The 24,768-nt window shown below is 38.1% G+C and overlaps 1 protein-coding gene across 1 annotated transcript in view; it reads right to left on the bottom strand.

The window, feature by feature from the left end:
• The window catches only part of adamtsl3 (ADAMTS-like 3), a 153,545-nt gene that overhangs the window by 20,525 nt on the left and 108,252 nt on the right, over positions 1 to 24,768 (bottom strand). Inside the window, exons 15-23 of the mRNA XM_079638219.1 lie at positions 19,839 to 19,923; positions 15,831 to 16,117; positions 15,438 to 15,567; positions 13,511 to 13,715; positions 12,378 to 12,560; positions 11,517 to 11,670; positions 9,701 to 10,730; positions 2,834 to 2,961; positions 2,610 to 2,738 (exon numbers count right to left, since the gene is read on the bottom strand). Coding sequence (XP_079494345.1) covers positions 2,610 to 2,738; positions 2,834 to 2,961; positions 9,701 to 10,730; positions 11,517 to 11,670; positions 12,378 to 12,560; positions 13,511 to 13,715; positions 15,438 to 15,567; positions 15,831 to 16,117; positions 19,839 to 19,923 — 2,331 coding nt within the window. The remainder of the gene's footprint in view (positions 1 to 2,609; positions 2,739 to 2,833; positions 2,962 to 9,700; positions 10,731 to 11,516; positions 11,671 to 12,377; positions 12,561 to 13,510; positions 13,716 to 15,437; positions 15,568 to 15,830; positions 16,118 to 19,838; positions 19,924 to 24,768) is intronic.

Raw genomic sequence — 24,768 nt, forward strand, 5'->3', positions numbered from 1 at the left:
CAACTAGTCTCTCCCCTGTGAAGGCCTCCTTCCCTTCTTTTTACCTCTGTACAGATAATATGTTGTCGGGATAATTCCGGTTCACGTGGCTACGCGGAAGCGACAAATAATTCTTTATTATACATTTTTTAAGGCCAGACAAGTAGTTTGTTTAGGGTTTGTTTGTAAAGAAGGACTACACGCCTGTTCACATATTTATTCAAATGCACATACCTATAGACTAAACGTGCGTTTTCGCGGGTTTGAAGTTTGTGTAGAGATAAACTTTTTTTTTTTTTTTTTCAAGGCTTACACCTTGAAATCTATTTCAGGGTTTGCGTTCTCGAGCCACCAGGCACTGTTTTGTGCGGATGAGCGGGCCGGAATCAATCTTTTGGTCTATGCTGTTTTCAGTTGATGAATGAACAGAACTTTGTAGCGCGCCTCCCATCCACTTAATCTGAATTAGCTTTGTTACTTTTCAAATTCAAATTCTGTCCATTTTATAATGAAATTCAAACAATAAACAGAATTGAATTTAGTTGAGTGTTTTCTGTTAGAATGGTGTCGTGTTTGCGGCCCCTAAGTTAATAACTAATGATCTTGGCAACGGAAGTGAATCAAAACTAACTTTAGCTGGACAATAACTTTATTCTAGAGCTGCTGTAAAGCCAAAACATCCTATAATCACTGTAAAGCTGCTTTAAAACAATCTATATTGTTAAAAGCGCTATATAAATGAAGGTAACTTGACTTGACTTTCTTGAAGAATGTTCCAAAATGAATCACTTTTGAAGTTACATGGAAGCTGTCTATGTAGTCAGCTCACTAGATTTTAAAACGGAGCTAGTATTATTAATGACCTACGTGATAAGCAGACTGAATTACACTGTGCAATCATGCAACCTGAATCAGACGGTTGTGGTAAAGGGGTGTATCCGGATGTGTGCGTCCTCTAACAACACATCTCTCCACACCATCAGTTTAACCGCTCAATTACAGTATCTTCTTACATCGTTACCCATAATCCACTGCTCTATGGCTGCCTATGCCGTCCTTTCTGTCAAAGCCAACTGGACGAGCTCTTCAAATCCCATTTATTCATCTCAGGGAATCAGATGGTGATGAAAGCATGAGAGAACAGCTGACACTTATGGCTCTCTGCTGCAGCGAGGCCATTGTTAACAGCAGGTGTCCTTTGCATCAACCAAATCACCAGATAAACAACTCCATATAAAGTGAAGACAGACAGAGTGGCCTGAGAGAGGCCTTTATTTATTTAAACTAGGGCTGGGTAAAAAACATAGATTTCCCGATATTAATCAGTTCTCATTTTTATAAACCGATATCGATTATTAAATCCCAAGAGTCGATCTTTTGGTCTATGCTGTTTTCAGTTGATGAATGAACAGAACGTTGTAGCGCGCCTCCCATCCACTACCGGTAATAGGAATTAGCTTTGTGCTTTGTTACTTTTCAAATTCAAATTCTGTCCATTTTATTATGAAATTCAAACAATACATTTTGCCGCTCTTTAATGTGACGTGAGATATGTCTATTGCCGCCTCACATCAAGCGAAGTGCACGTTAACTGATCATCTCTTCCGCTTTACTAGTTACAGCACAAGATAAAGATGAATGAACATCAGAAGGTGTTGAAAGATACAGTACATCTTATCAAAATCAATATCATGCCTCATGCAATCCATCAATTAGTGTTTAACTTTATTATTATAAAAACTGTAAGGGTTTGTATACAAGTCAGTCCATATTAACCTTTAATATTACAGTAATGTAGTACCAACTGACTCCTTGTATAGATTACAGCAATATTTAAGAATTTTTTTTATGTTTTTAGAAATTTTATTAATTTGTTATGCACTGTGGCTATATATATATATTGTATTAAATTGATATCGAATAGAATTTAATTGAAATCAGATTTGAATTTAACCGAATCGTAAGCTTGTGAATCGAAATCGAGTGTCAATACCCATACCTAATATAAATTTGCAAATAAAAAGGAGGTGAAAGGAAGAATAGTATCCAGTTTGGGCTTATGGAGTTTGAAACCCTAAAAGGGGAGGTGTTGATCTCGTGAAGTGAGGTGAAGGCAGTCATCTTAGAACCGAAAAATACCAAAAACTGGTCTTATTTTAAAGTATCATTGATCTAGACTTTAATTAAAGTATATCTGAATGATTTTGAATTATATCCACTAAAATCCGCTAGACCTCTCATTGTATAAGTAGAAATCTATGGAGCTCTAAAAAGAAAATTTTAGTACAATAGGCCGACAGGAGTCCAATTTTTCAGTAGATTGCTGGTTGTAAATGATGCAGCACAGCATACATCCCACAGAGGGGGCCCAGCATCCTGAAAGCCTGTTGACTTTACACATCATTTCTGTCCAATTAGTCGAATCTTTCACCAAAACCACCTGGACAAGAGCTATTAAGCATAGGATATGCACACATCAAACATGTTCACTTTTTCACTGAGTGAAGTATTTTGTTAATTTGAACTGCACTGGAGAATATGCTTAAAAGTTTTTATGACATATGATGATTTCTTAAAAGATGCACAGCATGACTTCCTATTGCTCTTCTGGTTGTGAAATCATCCCTCACCTTTGACAGGGCACTCCAGGGTGAGGTTGGCACCTAAACGGACACTGATAACACCTCCAACCACCACCTTCAGACTGGTACTCTTCAGATCTGATGTGTTTCTCTGTGAGGCAGCGATCGTGGGAGTTTCTGTTTGAAAAAAGAAAAACAACAACTCACATTGCATAAATAACAGTCATTATAGAAACAGTCATTACAGAGAGCAACAGTGTGCGATGTCTCACCAGCCAACAGAACATGTGTTGTCTCTGAATCAGAGCCCAATTCGTTGGTGGCGGTGCACCTGTAGGTCCCCACGTCATTGGCGCCAGGGCTCGAAATGTGTACTTCTCCACCACTGTCCCACGATACCCTGGGGAGGGCAAGAGAGATGCGTTAAATCAGCTGCAAATTTCAGGGAACACTATCAAAGCAGCTTAAAGGGAAGATTTCAAGGTATATTACTGCGTTATGCATGCAGGGAAAGAGACCAGAGGCTTCACTACACTGAATAAACTGCATTTGTGGGAAAACAGCTTAATCATTTAAAATCCCCCCTTTATGAAATATTAGAATAAAGGTTCCTAATTTAGTTTTGGAGGTCTCCTACAAAAGGTTTACATGAATCTGAATGTCAAAAAATATTTTCATTTGATAATAATATACATTGCAGCAGCACTTTTCTCACCGTGTCTGAAACAGCCTTATTAAGGATTCAGTCTCTCTCTAAACCCTCCTTTCTGAGAGACTACTCTGCTCTGATTGGTCAGATGGCAAAGTCTGCTGTGATTGATCTACTGCTTAAAGCGTGTGTCAGAAAGGAAACGTCCATGAATTTTGGCTCCGAATCTTCCTCAGCACTTGACACACAGTGATAGGAACAGTACTGATGGCGTCAGGTTTACAGTATCAATTAGACCCCGAGTCCTCATCCTTTGGAAGTGCATTCAAAGTGGATTTATAGCATCTTCTCAACCTGTCATCAACACAAACCAAACTCTTCCATGCTTCAGCTACATTGTTTGAGGGTGAGTCAAAGTAGACGCTGTTTGTAGGCAGCCAATGAAGACAATCGACTGGCATTATGCAAATGCTTTGCAAAACTAATGTACTGTAGGTTTGTGCAGAAAGTATGACTGACGACTAATTTCAGCAGTTCAGAATCGATTCTTTCTTTTAATCACTTAATTAGTTTAAATGAAGATATTTCCCACCCTGGGGAACATTTTGTACATTTTAAATATCTTCTTTTAAGCACTTTAAAACTTTGTAGACCTTTTACATTCATAAACAGCTGTATTACACTGCATGAAAGGTAATATATTAATGGCTAATACTCAAAATGTTTTGATTTATCTAATTTTAAAGTTTACAGAATTTACACTGTGTGTGTGTGTGTGGGGGGGGGGGGGGGGGCAATTCATTTCTATGGAACAGTGTGATTCGTACAACTCCGATAGAAATTCATTGATGTCAAGGCTTAATGTGATTGGTTATCAAGTCATGCTCCAACTTGACTGTTACGCTTTCTCCGTAGAGTCCGTGATAGAGCCGTGGACCCTACCGTCTTTTCACATTTCCCCTAACCACGTACGTACTGTATGTAGCATTACACAATAAGAGACTCACTTAAACCGGGTTGTATCTGGGTTAAAACAACAGCTAGTTTGTATATATAACAGAAGTGAAACCACAGGAGCTCAATGCACCACTCTGTGCCCTTTCAATGAAAACACACACCACGATTGTGTCTTAATCAACAGCCACCCCATCGGATCAGGTCGAGATCTGGTTCAATCTCTTATTTCCTGTATATCAATCACAAGCTTCCCTCGGGCTCTGCCACTTTTCTGTTTCTGGTTCGCTCCTCACGTGATCTCCGACAGCAATCAGGAATCCCAGAAGAGTCAATCAGAGTGAGTGTGATGAACCCTCAGAGGTGTTTATATACCTGATTAAAGTGTTTATTGTGCAGACGCCGTTGTGCGGCTCAGGGAGTTCACCTGACACTCGTGAAGCCTAGTGGGCCTCCAGAGCAAAAAGTTTTTAAATTCTTAGACTGATCCTATAACAGAATAACACCAAAGAAGGTATCAGCTTAATATCTGTCTTTGTTTTCAAAACTAGAAGAAGAAAAAAAGCAAAGCTGAATTTTCAGCATCATTACTCCAGTCTTCAGTGTCACATGATCCTTCAGAAAACATTCTAATAGGCTGATTTGCTGCTCAGGAAATATTTCTTCTTATTATCAATGTTGAAACTAGTTGTGCTGCTTCATATTGTCCGGTTTCTTTATGAAAAGGACGTTCAAAAGTTCAGATTTCAGTAAGGATGCTGCCTTTTAAGCCAGTTGCCTATGCATACAGAACGCAGCATGGAAGCTCTCTGTGTTTTGGAACAGAGACAGAGTGATTAAGAAAGTCAGGATCTGTTAGAAGCCTCCAGGGTGTAGCGAGCTCTCCATTTGCTCCCACCCAAACCCACAAAGGGACACCGGCACAAAATGTGCATTGTATCCCATCCAGCACACATCTTATGAAAGTCTACTCATTCAGACCCACTAATAAAAACACACCAGCTGAGTCATGTCTGAAGTATCGAACTCATAGAAAAGATATCATCTAAAGTGTGATGGCACGTCTGGGCCGACTCACAGGCACAAATGTGTGCGGAAAATCAGCTTCGGGACAATGGCGGCATTGTTTCACAATCACAATCACATTATCCTACACTTCACTTACATGCCACATTTAATGAAAAAAAATAATCATTACAAGACGTCTTTGGAAAAATTTGAACAGAAAATAATAAGAAATTGCATGCAGATAATTTCAGATAATTGCTTTTTTTTTCTTTTATACAAATTTAACTTAAGACATATTGTTTGAAATCAAGTCTTACATAGCTTTGTGACTCAAGTAAATATATCGTGTTTAACTGATGTTGACACATTTTCTTTTACTGGAAAACAAGACAAGAATACTGATTTAAAAGAGTTTTTGTAGTGTTCCTGTGTTGACATATTTCTTGTAGAAACAGGAAGATACTGCAGAACCAGTGTTAGTATAAAATATAAAGTTTTTTGGTAAGCCGAAATAAATATTAATATAAATATATAATTATATTTAAAAAAATGAAAATCTAAACTTCTACAGTTACTTCTGATGTAATTGGATTAAATACTTAAACAATTCTGCATAAAACAATAGTGGATTTAACATCAAAATGTAAGGTCTAATGTTAAAATGTATGTTTTTGTAATGTAACCTTCTCCCTTTAAATTACTTTGGTCAGGTCAAGAATAATTTATGCTATTTTATATGATTTATTTGAAAGAATTAAAAGAGTGGTTTCATTCTTTGTATTGTACAGCCAGATGAGGTTGTTATGGGTTTTAGAAAGTAATTAGTAATAAGTCATTCAACACTTTTTAGAGAGAGTAATTAGTCCAGTAATCGAATTACATTGTTTAAGATATATATAGCTTTTAACTTACCCAACACTGGTACCCAGCACATTTTTCATCTAAATATCAATCATACCATTACCAGAGCAGAAACTGCACTGGTTTGAGTGTGATTTCCAGTTCACAGCTCTAGGAGTAAATCAACCTTGTTAGGATCTGATTTAGAGCATCGCCGTGGTGCCAAGACACATCTGAATAAAAGGGCACGAAAGGGTGAGACTTCACACAGCTTTAGAGTCTGTGAACGTCAATCACCTCGCCTGTGTTTTGCTTCACATTTGGCCAAAAATAAGAAGCGCTACGTAAGCGCAACAGCAGAGACGGCCCTGGGGCCACGATCGCCACAGGAGCTGCGGATGGGAGGAGAATGGAGATATACGCCGTCACACAGAGCTGCTGTTCCTCCAGTGAGGTTGTCATTGCACAGGACACGTTTCATTACTCCAGTCTTCAGTGTCACATGATCCTTCAGAAACCATTCGCATATTCTGTCCAAGAAACATTTCTTATTATTATCAATGTTGAAAACTGTTGCGCTGCTTGATGTTTCTGTGGAAATCATGATGCATTTTTTTCAGGATTCTTCCATGAATCAATCGAATCATCATATTCGAATGATTTCGGAAGGATCATGTGACACTGAAGACTGGAGTAATGATGCTGAAAATTCAGCTTGGCATCCAGGAATAAGTTACATTTTAAGATATATTCAAATAGAAAAGAGTTATTTAAAATTGTAATAATAATACTGACGTTTTACTGTATTTTTGATCCAATAAATGCAGCCATGGTGAGCATAAAAGTCTTCTTTCAAAAACATAGGAAAAATCGCACTGACCCCAAACTTTTGATCGATAGTGAATATAACTAACTGAAATAACACATATGAATAATTAAAACGCTACCAAATTGTTACCTTCACAAATTGCCTGAACATCTTGACTGAGAGACAAACAGATCATTTTTGTTTCTTCCCATCAATGAAAAAAAATAAAATAACTGACACTGTAATTTGGAACGGTTTCCGTATGTCGAGACAGTTTTTAAAATATCCCCAATACCTGCAGTGAGAAAAGAATAACAAGATCAAATTGTAAATATTACTCTGTAGGAGTGGAACGCATTCATTCTGGGTTGGCACTGGGCTGGCATGAGTTGGCAGCGACGTTATATTTGGTTTTGGAGTCAAGTGGCATTCTACAGCGCTGCTTTGATGGAAGTTACTGTGCATCAGTAATGCAGTCGAGACCGCACAGAAACACGGCTGTCAACAAAAGAGTGGGAGGCAAATGATTTGGCAGCTCTAAACAATACTGTGGTCAAAATAACTTGAGCATAATAAATAAATAAAGTATTATAGAAGGATTGTGCCTGATCCAAAAAAATAATAAGACAAAAATGGTTATATCTGAAAACAAGCTTGTTTCCCTGAGTTGAACTTCATATTTCAAAAAAAAGAAAAAGAAAGTTTGAGCTGAGATTAGTTCTGTCCAGGATATAGAGATGATGTTGCATCAAAAAATCATAGAAACAAGCATCAATCAAATAATTTAATTCCAAGACCAATAAAATACAACCTAGTGGCAATAAAATCTGATAATGGATATGACATGCAACAAAAATTTAGCATAAATTCAAGCTGTCAGAGTCAACATCTGCTGGGTCATTTTACAAAACGGGTCCCATTTGTGTCTCCCTTATACAGTGCATGTGTAAAAATTGTTTGTAGCTGATTAACTGAAGTAATCTTTTACTATGTTACCATAGACATTTTGATAAACACATCAACAAAAACTTTTTTTGTCCACACAGCCATGTTTCCAACATGCAGATTTGTATGGATAAAAAGAGCAATAATATAATATATTAGGGCTGTGCAACGATTAATCGGATCCAAAATAAAAGTTTGTGTTTACATAATATGTGTGTGTACTGTGTATAATTACTTTGTATATATAAATACACACAAATGCATGTATATTTTTAAGAAAAATGTGTTTATAAATAAAAGATACATTTTTATATATATATATATAAATAATTATATAAATATATATATATATATATATATACCGGTATTTATTTATACATAATTTATATTATATATATATCTGATTTAAATTATAATATAATATAATATAATAAATTCAATAAACTCAACAATAAATTCTCTTTCTAAACAGTACAAGGTACTGTTACCTCAACATATTGACCTGATGTCACAATGCAATTAACATTAAAACATTTTGTATCTCCTAAAATGTCTTATATCTCAAACATTTACTTTAAAACCAACTGTAAATGGCACACACTTCGTAAAATGACCTTTCAGTTCAAGTCAAAAGTGACCCCTGAAAGTCACAGCGCTTCAGTATATCACGATTGACGATTCACCTCAGAGCTTTCAAGCCAAAGTAGCGAGAAGAGGCCTGAACAATGTTTGCACAGCCATGTCTCTTTCAGGTCCCATAGCGCACGCCAGGAAGAGGGGCAGACAATGTTTGGCGACTGTCTGGGCGGAGGCTATGTTAAGGCCGTGAGCTGGACAAAACTGAGTTACTAAGTCAATGTTTTCAATGACGGTATTTAACAGTCAACAGTATAGAGTAGACGATTAGACCACAATGCGACCCTGGAGAAAAACTGAAAGAAGCACAGCCAGTATTTCTGACCCCAACAGACCGCATAACGTGAGATCTGGGGTGCTTTTGAGGTGAATATTTGAGTGGGTTTGTGATTAACAGGCTTTTGGAATATGCGGTTGCTCAATCAAGATCAGTCACGGCTGGACTCAGAGGTACACAGGGAGTCTTGTTTTCTATAAAGAGAGAAAAAAATTGCTTTTCGGTGTAAAAGTTGAACTCTGCTCGTTTTCAGCATCATGTTCGTTGGACTAAAAGAACTGTCGGTGATAATAACAGAAAAAAAAAGAAAAAGAGTAAAGTCATGTGAATTCCAGAAGTTTTGTAATCAGACACTCTACTGGTGTGTAATAGTTAAAATGTCTATGCCATTACTGTAGTTGGATTTTGAGCAGGAACAAAATGCCACATTTACAGGAATAGTTAATCTAAAACTGATAACTGCACTTCAGTGGAACACTAAAGGAGATATTTTGAAAAAGGGAGGCTACAATATTGAAAAATAATGATATGATCAATCTTGTTATTGTTAATTAAAACTTTAAAGGGTTAAATATTTGATATAATCTTTCATTATCCCTTTAAGTTAGAGCTTTATGATGGCAAAAGTAATATAAATCTAAAAATGGTAGATATATTGAATCCTGAATATTGGCCAATAAATATATAATATTGGCAGGAAAATAAACAGTAGAGCATGGCGCTAAAACATCAAGGTTATGGGTTTTATATCCCAGACAATGCATAAATGTAAATATAAACTAATATAGTACAGTGTGTTACAGTGTGTACATTATTTTTCATAAACTATCATTTTGAGTTACATGCAAAAAAAAACAGGTTTGGAATGACACAGAAATGTTTTTCAAAACTCATCAATGAGTAGACTGTAGAGTAAAAAGAAATAAACTGCAGAAACAAATAAAGAAAGAGAAAAATAGAAAGTGAGAGAAACTGCAACATTGAATTGAACCCCCAACTACGGTACATATCATTGTCTTTACCTGTTGCTGCTCTGTAGAGGAGCTCCATCTTTGCTCCAGGAGAGGTTTGGAGGTGGTAATCCCTGAGCGGGACACATCAGCGTGAGGCTGTGGGTAGCATTGGTTAAGTAAGCGTTCCTGCCCACATGGATCCTGAGATCCCTCTGGAAGTTCATGTCAGATCCATGATGCCTTTGGCGAACGATTACCGCTCGACTACCTCTTGTCGACGCAATTTCCCCAGTACGTTCTGAAGTGTTTGGCGTCTTATCTAAATGATTGTCCATCGTAGTGCCTTCCTCTGTAGGTGCCCCCTGCCCTGCGGCAGCCAAATCCTCTATTAGCTTGCCTATCAGGTGCGACGCCATTTCATCCGACACATCCCCGCTCTCTGCCAGCTGACTGATATTCTTCACAAGCTCCTCGAACTGTGCAGGTTCAAGGACAAAGGCCCCTGTGTGGCTCCTGGGCCCTGAAGCCAAAGCATAGTTCCCCAAATCAAGAGTATCCCAGAGCTCCTTAGGCTGGCCATCATCATCTCGGTAGAACTCGTTTCTTTGCACCCAGCTTGGGCGAGATTTTGGAGCCTTCTTACCAGGTGGAAACCCCTCATTGCACTTTGAACCAACGTAACCTCCTTCCTTGTTGAGGTACGGATGAAAGTTCCTGCTTCTTTCCTTCCCCAAACCCTTTCCTTCAGGCTGTTCCAGGAGTCTATTATTGTATCCAATCAGCTTCAGGGTGAAGGTGTCTGAATCTTGATTGGCCCAGCAACGGTACAGTCCAATATCTCCAGCTTCCAGGTTGTAGATCCTCAAAGCCCCAGACTTAGTGATGCTCAAACGTTTGGAGCTAGTCAGATCACTCCCATCCTTCTCCCAGCGGATCTGAGCTTTAGGGAAATGCCGCACAGGACACTTGATAATGACGGCAGTCTTGGGAAGAAGGTAAGCTCGTCCTCCAATGGTAAAACTAAGGCGTTTTTCTTGTCTGGTCTGGATGTAGATGCGTTTCAGGCCAATGACCTGAGGGCAACGTTTTCTAGAGTGCTCTGTGGAAAGAGACGGAAGAAGTTTAGGCGGTTCAAACATCGGTTAGGGCTAATTACTTTAGTTTCGCGTGAGGTTATGAATGCTTTTGAATCCCCCAAATAATCTCTGCAGTTCAGACGAACCCAATGAAGTCAAATCACATGGGACAAAAGGGCTTTGGAAAGTTTAAGTGAAAGAACAAATAGCATGAGGGCACAATGTGAATATACGTTCTCCACTTACAGGCTATTGGATGGTCCCTTACCGCGGGACCTTATCAAGATATACAAACCAATAAACCAAATTCAGTTTGAAACTGAAGCTTAAAAAAGAAACGTTATCAAGATCGATTTTTCTGAACCACAGCATTAAGCTATAATCAGAACGCATTTCAAAGCCATTCTGGAAGTTTCACATGTTCATAATATATGTTAACGTATAGTTATTACATATGACCATAGAGAGTTCATTGGTTCATGGGTGTCATGAGAGCAATGATAACATGCTAAGTGATACCTAGTGATCCCTGCTATTTATTTGAGAAATTTGAGACTCAAGTAAGATTGTGTTGTTCCTACAGCTCAAAACATCAGGGGGTCCCAAAATCTTTTTATGAAATTTCCCTTGTGTTGGTATCCGAATGTATGGAGACCATAGTGAGACCAAGATCAAATAGAGGTCAGTTCTAAGTTAAATTACAACCACAATTTTACAGTACACTAAATTTACAAGAATACATTCAGGCGTAACGGGGTTCCACACCGGGGGTAAACTGTAGGTAAAGGATGGAATATAAAATATCTCACTGCTGCAGGGGCTCATACGGCAGCTCCTGATCAGGGGAGGAAGAGGGAGGTCACTGCAGGACGACCTGTCCAGAGTGACCAGCTGACCGGACACCGTCTGTCTCCTACAGACAGGTTCCCTCCGCTGGACACCTTTACCACACGTCACAGAGCACTGCAAACATACATGGACAAATGGTTCTGGTGTAGAGAATGATAACTATAGAGGTAACTACAACAATGAATACATTAGCGTCCACAACAACGCACAATAACTTTGTTTACTGTAAGCACGCACAGTTATGTTGTCTACTGCTTTAAATACTCTTTGAAGCAGGATGAATTCTGGCGGCTGACTATGTTTTTATCGTTCATAATTCTGAAAGTGATTCCAACGATATAATTTCTCTGTGTCGTTATCGTTATAGTTGTGGTGAGTAATTCCATATTCCCATAGAGTTAGAATGATTGTTAAAAAGGTTTACCTACTTTTGCATTTCCCGGAAGAAAAAAAAAAACATAGGGTTGGAACAACATTTACTCTTCTACTGGTTTTAAATTAAGCTAAATATAGCACAGTTCAAAAGTTTGGGTTTGGTCAGATTTTTTACAATGTTTTTGAAAGAAGTATTATGCTCACCAAATATTTGATTAAAATACAGTAAATACAGTAATATTGTGATATATTATTCTAATATAAAATAACAGTGTTTCTTTCTTTGATGACTAGAAAGCACTTGCACACAGATCAGCATTTATTTGTAATATAAATATTTTTTTACATTGTAAATGTATTTACCGTCACTTTTTGTAAATTGAATGCATGCTTGCTTCTTAAAAAAAAAATCTTGGTTAGAAACACACACACATGCAGAAACACACCTTGGACCACTCTCCGCCTTCCAGACGAGGCAGCAGACAATCAGGGTTGTTGCATGTCCTGTGTACGTCAGGTTTGGTTCCAGTGCACTCCTCGTCTCTTAACTTTAGGTAGCTTCCAGTAGCTAGTCTCTGTTTACAGTAAACCTTACGCCACTGCGTACCTCTGCCACACGAATGAGAGCACTGACCCAGAGATGAAACAAACACCAACAAAAACACAAACAAACAAATCAACATCATTCCTTCCCACATATGCTACAACCAAAGAGAGCACAGCATGTGAGTGAATACAAATCATAGCTCTTGATGTTTACAGTAGAAAAGCCAAATAAAGATGGAAAGTCAGCTATGAAAATGATTTCACATCATGTTCCATATCAAATATCCTCAAAAATCTCTGGCACTTTCTGCTATTTTAATCAAATAAACACATTAAAGTCTCTCCTTTCAGTCTCATTGATGTCTAGGAGTAACCATTCATTGAGATACTACAGAGATTTCTTAGACTACGTTCACACTCAGTCCAAATCCGATTATTTGTGTATCTGATTGGACTGTCCACACTGTGCATTGCAACTGGTGCTCTGATCTGTGTTGGTTTTTATGGCAATGACATTGCGTTGGTGGCCATACGCCAAAAATAACATGGAGGGATTTGAAATGTTGTCTTGCAATATGACAATAATGTGTAGCCACATTAACACTGGACTACTACGTCTAATGAAGCAGTGACAGAAACGCAGGAAGCTAGAACGCATGGCTTTTTTCGTGCTGCCTTCTCTGCCGGTCTCAAAATTTAAAGACACTTCATCCCTGGACCACAGATATGCATTATATTATATATTATAATTGTCTGGGTGATCTGCACACCAACAACAACACAACATTGTTTCTGCAATGGCAAGAAAGTCACATAAACAATAAAGCAATGCGGAATCTAATCAGAGTGGTCAGATTTTAAACTACTTGAATGCAGATTGAAACGAATTTGAAATATCAGATTACTGTATATGTGAGCTTTTGCCGTTCACACTTGCTAAATATAATCAGATTCCAAACGGATATACACAAAAATCAGATTTAAACTGACAGTCTTTAGTAATTATTCATCTAAAATCACAGGGGTCAGTAACCTGTTGCCAATCCTCAGCCTCCCAGGACGGTGGACACGCCACCTGGTTGCAGGCCTGCAGTTCTGGAGGTCTCGTCTCCACACAGTCTTTGCTGGACGCCGGTTCAGTGCGGTTTCCTGCCACAGACCTCACGCAGGACACGCCGCGCGTCTGTAGCCCCACACCACATGACACAGAACACGGGTTCCACGCGCTCACCTCCCATCTGAAGAAAACACACAAACACACGTCTTACACACTACATTTCACAAACCATTTTACATGGATGTGAAATACTATATGTTAATGAATTTAAGGGTAACACTTTATTTTGATGGTCCCTTTAGACAAAGTAACGTTGCACCTACACATGCCAACTAACTCTCATAAGATCATTAGTAAACTGTCTTCTTAATATCTGCTAACTCTTTATTGTGATGGTCCTCCAACAGACATTCTACTGACTTTAAGTAACTTTGCAAGTACATGTCAACTTATTCTACTAACCCTAACCTAATAGTCTACTAATACTCAACTAATACTCTAATGAGAGTTAACTGACATGTACGTAGGGTGCAATGCTCCTTATAGTCAACAGAATGTCTAAAGAGGACCTAAAGTGAAACCAATTTAAGATGTTGTTAATATTTATATGTAGCTATAATAATACTTTTTACAATTATTTTAGTTTTAGTCATTTTAGTCACTTAAACTTGTTTAGTTGACAAGGCAACATTTCTAATTTTCATTTATGTTTTTTAAATTTACGTTTTCAATATAATATTTATATTTTAGTTTTGTTTACAGTTAACAAAAGCCTTTTTAATAGTTATAATTAACAATAACATTGCTGTGGTTCACATTAACCAACAGTCCGTGCAGCCTAGGGGATATCAGCTGAACAGGAAAAGTTATTAGTTGCTTTGCTTGATGAAAAATTCTACAAACATTTTCAGATAAACATGCACAGATGAATCTTGCACAATTAGATCAAGCAATATGTATTAAGAAAATTAAATAGGCAGCATTTTCATTCCATGTTTCATTTACCGGTAATACAAAAAAGCCAAAAATATTCCTTACCACAATCAAAAGCAATATGTTTATGATTTAGCAGAATATTATTCTATGGAATGTGTATGGTAATGCAAAACATGAAGTTACATTGCCATGGTCTTTGAACTTTACGATCCCTGGCATCCCATCACAATCAAGATCGGAAAAGATCCATATGAAGGCGATCATATGTCTTAAACGCTAGGCATTTCAAATTTTAACAATACAGTCCATATAATCTGAAAAAACAATCAAGCTTTTGTCCATTATGTGAACTATTATAATATTCTGAGCCGCAGTACATAAAAAGCCAAATGAAAGATCCGATAAAGTTATTTATTCCATAATGCACTGCTCTAAAAACCCAGCTGTCTTTTTATTTTTTATTTTTTTTGGCAAATAGTCAGTTAACAGGAAATCACATTATTTTCATCACATGTCCTTATTTTCAGAGTGGCCTGACAACCTACAAAGATTTAATCTGAATTTGGTCTTTGAACATAATCTAAGCCAGCAGGTTCACTTTTAGCTCCTTGTTAAGGAGCTGGATGAATCATATGGGTTTTTTTTTTATTCCACACTTGCTTTTGCACGCAACATCATTCCTTGACAAACACATTTGGAGTTGAAATAATTAATTAGTGGCGTTTGCTAAGGTAAGCATCACTATTATTATTGTGCATACTTATTGTTAAAGAGGGTTGTGCGCTTACTTTTTTTAAAATCATCTGACTTATGTCTGGCAGTCTTGTGAAGAGATTTAAAATCTGTATTTAAAATGTTATTAAAAAATGCCACATACTTAACTGAAGTAAAGATCTTCCAAAAGGGTAATTTCTACAGATCAGAATTTGCAACAAATACATTTCTCCATATTTCTTTTGGACCGTACCTCGGTGGACATGGTTGAGGGTTACAGATGCGAAGCAAGGAAGGCAGAACTTTGGAGCCATTGCAGAGTGTGTCATCAACAATTTCCTTTTTCAAGGTGCTCACACACCTGACAACAGCCATCTGTCTGCCTGCAAAACAACACTGTGAGGAACAAGGGTTTTGGCAGGGGAGTATTTCAAATCTATATATTTTTTTGTAGCCCTGGCTGATCACTATCTGCTCTCTTAGCAATTTTAGATTACATGCCAATTTCATTTCATCTGGAAAGCTGGACATGTAAAAATCTAAATGAGGTCTTTAGCAGTAAGAAATTGTTATGTGCATAAAAGCTATTTGGGCAGTAAACACATTAGAGAGGTTATTTTCTCTAATGGGATTCATGGAGACTTACCAACAGCACATGATGCAGAGCAGGGAGTGAAGCCCATGTATTCCCAAGCGTAGTCCTGCTGATCAGGGATCTGCTGAGGTCTCAGGGGTCGCCATGAGTCTGGAGATGTTAAACAGGAGCCTGAATCACAGGTCCTTTGTAAGGGAGGCTTGTCCTTGTCACACTCTTCATCGGGTAGTTCCACTTCAGCTTGAGTGAAAGACAGCAATACTTTACATTTCACCTGGCGCCTTTGAACTCCCGGACCACAAGAAACACTGCAGTCCGACCACGGACCCGGGATGAACCTGCACACACACACACAACACAACAAATTATGATTCTGTTTTAAAGATATGCAATTTTCACAACCAGTTAACAAAGGAGATGTTGTTATGCTATAGTGTTGTCCAACTTTTCAATAAACCAGTCAAACAAATTTGGCAAGTCAGTCAAATACTAAAATCTCCAATGCTGTTCAATGTTATGTTTAAATGCAGTAACATGTTTCTGACAACAGTATAATAAATGATATGCACTCTTAATATGCACTGATCCCTCTCTGCTACATACATATAAATATAAAGTCTCAGGGTGCTATTTTTCATTCTTCATTTTGTAATATATGCATTAGTGCAAAATATTTCTTATTAGTCCAATATTTATAACTGATTAAAAATGTATTATTTTTGTATTATATGTTTAATATTTGTGTTGTATGTAACATTGTTTGTGTTGTTGTATAATCAGGCACTAAGGGAAGTACTTCCTAATTTCGTTATATGTTTATAATGACAATAAAGATACTATTATCTAATATATCGATATCTTAAATTACGGCAAAAAAAAATAAATATATATAAATATATATTTATTTGTTTTTTGACATAGTTTAAGATAGCTGTGTTTCACTCATTCTATCGGATTGCTTTGTTGGAAAAGTAAAGACCGTTAAACTTGAAACACTGTCTCTAATCCTTTCTATAACAATAAACCCAAGTACTATAATAGCTATAATAACAATGAAAACAAAATTGATTTCAAAATAATACCAAGTTATATTGATAAATATAGCGTTAACATGGACCAAAAGACTTTGATATTTAAGAGTCAACCACACTTAAAATAAACGTGATCATAAAAATAGATGTGGCAGGGTCTCCTAATGAACCACAGAATGATTTTTCCATATTTCTGGCGAGTGGAAAATTACCCTTTTGGAAAATATTGTTGAAATTCATAGCTCGCGTGATCTGTGCGTAATTGGATTCAGGAATACAAGTATAACATGTTTTACCACCATTGCATTAAACCCTAGGACTAAGATGAACATGCTTCACAGACTCATGCTTTTCGTACCTTGTGTACACTTCTTCCTGCTGTCATTAAATGCAGCTAAAAGACAAATGCGCTTTATGTATCTGTAAAAGTATTTAAGTATTGTGGAAATGTGCTCGCCTGGAGTGGGTGTCAATGCACACCTCACGCCGCCCACTGTCTAAACACTTTCCAGGCTTAAGGAATTAAAGTTTATGAGATCTGTAATTCCACATAAGCCCTAACATGTCATGTTTGGACTAATGTAGGGGTGTCATTCAGGGAATATTATGATGTCAGAACACCTCATGTGATTGAGAAAACAGGCTTGTGTTTTTTCAGGGTGATGAGCGTTGTACTGTACAAGTGTATACAGCACATTTGGTACATTTTCGGTAGTGCTTTTAAAATGTCTGACACAACTTCCTTTGCGGCAATGCTGAAAACCCAACACATACTCGTGTTACTTTATGAATTGTGTTCAGACACATTTTGAATGAAACGCCACATTAAATCAAACTTGCGGGATACACTGTAAAAAAATTACTGTAATTAAAAACAACGTTTATAAATTAGAATAAGTCAAAGTGAATCATTCAAAAATGAAAAAACTACATTTGAAATATAACTGGAGGTAAGTTTTGTCTAAACCTCAATGCTTGGTACATGAAACACAACAAGGGTAACAATTAACTAACTGATCATTTTAACTAAAGGAATCACAATATCACAATATAACAGGTTACGGCACTACAAAATCAACAACATCATATTGATTATTTATGTCCCAGTGCATGCTGGGAATATAGTGAAAGCCAATGGGACATGTTTAGGATTTAAATGTATATAAATTTAACTTATTCATATTATGTTGGATTCACTTAATCTCTGCATTTGAATTCTTAAATTACTATTTATTTTAGATATTTAAAAAAAAATATGTAAACTCAAATTAAATATCTAAATAAATATAAATAATGTAATTTAATTAAGAACTAAAATTAAATAAATTAATACATATCATTTAATTATTAAATTCTTAATAAAGTTCTTGCATTTTTATTCATGTTAATCAGGTATTATTCAGGTAGCTAGCATGTCAACATTTTTTACTAAGATACTCTCAATATTCCCTTACAATGCTGCTCCACCATGATAGTAGTTAGATAGCTTTAGTAGTTACAAGCCATTCATGTGATTACAGTATGTCATGGGCCTCTTTCCCTCGGAAGAAGTATGTGATCATATGTGGGTGTGCCTCTGAGAGCGAGTACATCAGTGAATAGCACTCAGGAGGGTTCTAATCTCAAGATTAGAGTTCAGGAAGACAACACTCCTTCCTCAGTGGGTCTCTTCCACTTTTATCTAAGCAGGGATAAGATGTGGCGTGAGACTCTTCAACTACATCCAACCCATAAAATCCAACCACCTAAATCACAGAGGCAAGCGCCCAACCGAGAATTCCACAGCAAAGTGGACTGGGGTCACTTTGAGATAGGGACGAGTACTGAACCCTGGTGCATGCCACCTTAGATCACCCTAAATTTAGTTACACGAGTGATGGAGCAGAACGCAAAAGAAGTGCTGCTATCACTGAGGGATATACTCCTCTAAAGGGAGTAATTCAAGAAGGGTTTGCAGACAAACGGTAGACACCCCCCCCCCCCCTCCCCCCAGATGCATGCATACGAACGAACTGAAGCGTTTGTCAATGGCTCTTCTGTAAACCTTTAAACACTTTCACCCCTCATTCTTCTTGTTTTATGAGTCTCTGTGATAAATGCCTTTGGTAGACCGCAGAGAGCGGTGGCTGTCTGGATGCTGGCAGCCCACAGTTTGCGGCTTTCAGTGGGGGTAGCGGGGGGTCCATCAAGCTCCCCTGCCAACTATTAACAGGGGTATGATTTCGGAGATGGGGAGGGGGGAAACTCTAATAATACCACAACAGGAGGCGAGAGTGGCCCGTGGGGCCTTGTTTAAGTAATGAAAGGAAACTGGACACATAGAGGTCAGAACGCAGACACCCTCAACTCGGGTTTCAGTGGCCGTTTTATTCGGATGAAGAACCAGCTAATGAAGCCTGCTTCTTGTCCAGATCTGGTTGAATTGAGCCTAGTGAAATGCATTTTTACTGACAGCGACAGGTCACCAAAAATCCTGAGTAACAGGTGAAAGGATTCATCTCTACAGGTCGAGAATACTTCAGAGTAATATAAAATGTAAAAATAAAATAATATAAAATCAAAGTAAAATACATGACTGTATTGAGTTGCAATGCACAGAATGTGGCGAGAATGTCGCCTGGGATACCTGAGGATTTATGGTTTAGTGGATTATTTGTTGTAAAAGAGAAAAGACTGATTTATATGTTTATTCAGACACTTGTAGCTAGGCCCAGACGGAATCTGCAGACTTTTTCCGCATTTTCTGTACTGATTCTCTGGAAAAATCTGCAGAATTATGCAGAATGGGTTTAAACAAGGTAAAATGTGTTAAACTGAACTAAAAGTATACTAGTATACCACATATACAGTTGTGGTCAGAATTATTGGCACCCCTGTTAAATGTGTTCAAAGATGGCTGTAAAAATAAATAAATTGATATTGTCAAACCAGTGCAAATATACTGTAAATCCTCCAGTCCTAGAGAAAGGAAGCAATAGAGTGTAAGTGACCATTTAATGTACAGTATAACATCATAAAAATAACTCACGTTGGGTCTTCCAAAGCTACTTTGGTTTCTTCCAGCTCTTGAGCCTGTTTCAACCAGGGCAGCTTGGCTTCAACAGGTTGGTTCTCTGGGAAAGCCACAAATACACACAAATATTAATCAATGTTTCTGTTAAGCATGTATTAAACAGAGCATTTAGACTCATGTGTAACTGTAATCTGTTGACAAACATGGACATTACCAAGTCTGGTCTTAGGAAAAATGCAAAAGATCACCTTTATAAGATAACCAATAACAGTATGAATGTCCATACTGGTCTGATCTGGTTTATGTTTGTTACCAGCAAAACATGCTGGTTAATCTAGATAAAAAGTCTGAGGGGAACACTAGCACACCAGCATCCATTACACTACATAAGCTGCTCTTTTTCATAGGGAATATGACACTACCCAAACATTGAATTCAAGCTCAAATTTTACATTTTCGAGGCTCATAACTATAAAAAGCAGTGCTTGGCTTCTAATCAGAGGCGATTAGTTGATTGGTGGTGTGGAATAAATATCAAAGATCTGGGGCCTGGGCTGGTAACCAAAAGGTTGTAGGTTCAAACCCTGTAAGTGGTGATCCACAAACTATCATATACTCCTGAGCAAGATGCACAACCTCAAGTTACTCCAAGGAGGATTGTCCCAGAAATTAAGTGTTCTGTAAACTGTTTTGGATGAAAGCGTCAGATAAAAGATGAAAAAAAGATAAACTAAGCCAAGTCAGTGCAAGATCAGCGCTGAGGGACACTCAAATTTCTCAAAACCCTTCCTGCTATGAACATCTGTAGGACCATCACTGGGTCATGTGTCTTACCGAAGGTTAGAGAGCCAGTTTGAACCCGGCTGCTTCTCCCCAGCCCCCCAACCCAAACACAGCTAATAAAGCTAGACATAAATCTCCATGTGACAACCAAATATTTATGCAAGCAACCATTTATTGATCTGGAACTGGATTATCACAGCTGTTGGTAAATGTGGCTCGGCAGTAAAGTCTCGCAGTAGAACATGCCGAGGGCTCAGGGTTTGGCTCTTCATTTGGGGTTTCTGGGTTTCTCTGATGGCAGACATCCTCACAACTGGCGTGCGGGAAGGTCTAGATGAAATAGCAGGCAATGGAGCCTCTGTCATTTCAACCCACTGAGTTTTTACAAGCATGTCAGGCTTGAGTTAAGTGTGGAATTGATTGATATGAAGAGAATTATTGGTGGGGAAAAAAGCATACAGATGTTTGTGATTAAGGTTTCTTGAATTTTGGCATTTTTGCATAGCTGATACTACATTTAAAGGAACACATTATCGTTTAAAAGTTTGGGGTTGGTACGATGTGTTTTTTTTAACAATGTTTTTTAAAGAAGTCTCTTCTGCTCACCAAGGCTGCATTTATTTAATCAGAAATTCAGTAAAATTATAACAAAAAATAGCATTACTTTTTAAAATAAAGTTTTTTTATGTTAAAATATTTTAAAATGTAATGTATTCCTGTGATGTCAAAGCTAAATTTTCAGCAGTCTTCAGTGTCATATGATCCTTCCGAAATAATTTTAATATGCTGATTTAGTACTCAAGAAACATTTAGCATTATTATCAATGTTGAAAACAGTTGTGCTGCTTCATTTTTTGTGGAAACCATGATAAACAAAAATCGGGATTATTTCACGAGTTCACACGTACATAAAATCAGATGTAGTAATTTATGCGTATTTGGCGTGCTGTCCGGGAGAGGGCTGCGAGCTCGAAATTTGGCCCGAACCCAGAGTACCCACCCCTTTACTGGGATAGAAACCAGCCGAGAGTGAGGTGATGGGGTGGTGGAGGGATGCTGTGAAACTGACCCGAAACTGAACCTAACCCTAACCCTAACAGAGGAGAGGGAAGGCTATATTTATACCGGCTTCCTCTTGTGCTGATTGGTTGATTACCTGAACGTGCTCCTCACGAACTTTGTTAAATTTGTTAAACTTAATATAATTTAATGAACAAAGTTAAAAACAACAGCATTTATTTAAAACATAGAACTCTTTTGTAACATTATCAATATATTTACTGTCACTTTTGATCAATTTGATGCATCCTTGTTGAATAAAAGCATTAATTAAAAAAAAGAAAACTTACTGGCTCCAAACTTTTGAACAGTAGTGTACTTTATTAAAAAAAGAAAACACAACTTACTCTCATGTCACTCCCGACCTGTACCATATCATTAATTCAGTGGAACACAAAAGGGAAAATTCTGAATAATCTTCAAACTGCTCTTTAGATTTGAAACGACATGATGGTGAACTATTTTTTGGGTGAATTATTCCTTCAATGTAAATTTGGAGGATTTAAGCAAAGCTTGTAAATGTAAAACACGTGTGAGGAGGAAAGTGTTAGACGTCGAGATGACAAACACCTCCTGTTATGTGGCAAAATCGTGCCTGAACTCAAATGTCTTCCGTCTCGACTAAGGGAGTTTGATTCATGAGCAGACGGGACTATGTTTGGCATGACTTGGAATGAAACTTATTCATGTACTCAGACAAATCACTTGAACTAATTACACAAGACTTTATGAAAAGTGCGTCTTGCCAAAAAGACGTAACATTTAAGTGAGAAAAGACATGGTCACACAGAGAGACAAAGATGTAAATGTTATTGAGCAGAAGTAGCATAGAGTTCTCAGTTGCTTAGAAGAGAAAAGAATATATATAATAATAATAATGTTAATAATAATAATAATAATTTGTTACATTTATATAGCGCTTTATCTGAGACCTCAAAGCGCTTTACACAGAAGGGGGGAATCTCCTCAACCGCCACCAATGTGCAGCATCCACTTGGATGATGCGACGGCAGCCATATTGCGCCAGAACGCCCACCACACACCAGCTTACTGGTGGAGAGGAGAAAGTGACGAAGCCAATTAGTATATGGGGATGATTAGGAGGCCATGATGGACAGAGGACAATGGGCAAATTTGGCCAGGATGCTGGGGTTACACCCCTACTCTTTTTCGAAGGACATCCTGGGATTTTTTAATGACCACAGAGAGTCAGGACCTCGGTTTAACGTCTCATCCGAAAGACGGTGCTCTTTGTCAGTATAGTGTCCCCGTCACCCCGTCCTTTGTCAGTATAGTGTCAATGTAATTTTGTTTGCTTTAAAGTGACATAAATTCAGATATTTGTACTATTACTATTACTACTGAATGGATTATGGCTATTAATGTGTAGCGCAAAGGGTCTAAGAATAAAATGAACCAAAAAAAGTATAAGGAGATGTTAAAATACTGATATATATATATATATATGTCCCATCATGGGATCATCTAATTTGTTTTAATTCATTGATAATTTTAATTAAATTTTGTGAATTGAACAGCTCGTAAACATACTTTATCACCAGAACAAACAGCTAAAGATTAAAATATTATGCAATCATTTCAGACATTTCTTCTTATATATAACCTTTTGTGGCACAAAGAAGTCAAGAACCCTAGGAACCCAACAGAACCCCACTGAACCCAACAGAACTCTACTGAACCCAACAGAACCCAACTGAACCCCACTGAACCCCACTGAACCCAACTGAACCCAACAGAATTCCACTGAACCCAACTGAACCCAACTGAACCCCCCTGAACCCAACTGAACCCAACAGAACTCCACTGAACCCAACAGAACCCAACTGAACCCAACAGAACCCCACTGAACCCAACAGAATTCCACTGAACCCAACTGAACCCCCTGAACCCAACTGAACCCCCCTGAACCCAACTGAACCCCCCTGAACCCAACTGAACCCAACAGAACTCCACTGAACCCAACAGAACCCAACTGAACCCAACAGAACCCCACTGAACCCAACAGAATTCCACTGAACCCAACTGAACCCCCCTGAACCCAACTGAACCCCCCTGAACCCAACTGAACCCCCCTGAACCCAACTGAACCCAACAGAACTCCACTGAACCCAACAGAACCCAACTGAACCCAACAGAACCCCACTGAACCCAACAGAATTCCACTGAACCCAACTGAACCCCCCTGAACCCAACTGAACCCAACAGAACCCCACTGAACCTAACTGAACCCAACAGAACCCCACTGAACCCAACAAAACCCCACTGAACCCAACAGAACTCCACTGAACCTAACAGAACTCCACTGAACCCAACAGAACCCCACTGAACCCAACTGAACCCCACTGAACCCAACAGAACCCCACTGAACCCAACAGAACCCCACTGAACCCAACAGAACCCCACTGAACCCAACAGAACCCAACATAACCCCACTGAACCCAACAGAACCCAAAGAACCCCACTGAACCCCACTGAACCCAATAGAATTCCACTGGTGGCTAGGAGAAACAACTGAGATGATAATGAGTTATCAAAACAGATTTCACTTCTCATGCTTTTTTTCCTACAGGAAAGACAGAGAAAAATACTCAAATAAAAAAAAGCGATAGAGATCTGACAGGAAAATAAAGTGACAGACAAGGACAAGTCTCAGGAATTAATTAACTCCACAGCAAGAAACAGCTCTAAAACACACCGTGACTGACTCTCGATGAGCTCAGAGTGTCTGTCTGCACTTATGGAGAATTTCATATTCAGATCACACATTACTTCATGAGCGTCTGTCTGTGGCACACTCCACTCTCCTCTCTGACAGCTGCAGGCACTGACTGTTCCCTAATGGAGAACACTTTGGCTGTGTTCCAGAGTCTGGTGAGCTTCCTCACTGCCAACTGCCTACATAGGCAGCAACCTCATAAGTGAGCATTTTGGAAGACAGACAGCAATTCTGTACCTCAATCAAATACAAATTAAATTGATGATAAACATTTCTTCCCTGCAGTCAATCATCTTTTCAGGGCACATTCTCATTACCTTCTCTGTGATAGACAGATGCAATGGTGCAAAATGGGGTTTTCTAAGA

The sequence above is a fragment of the Phoxinus phoxinus genome (genome assembly GCF_949152265.1).
Source record: "Phoxinus phoxinus genome assembly, chromosome: 2".
NCBI lineage: Eukaryota > Metazoa > Chordata > Actinopteri > Cypriniformes > Leuciscidae > Phoxinus > Phoxinus phoxinus.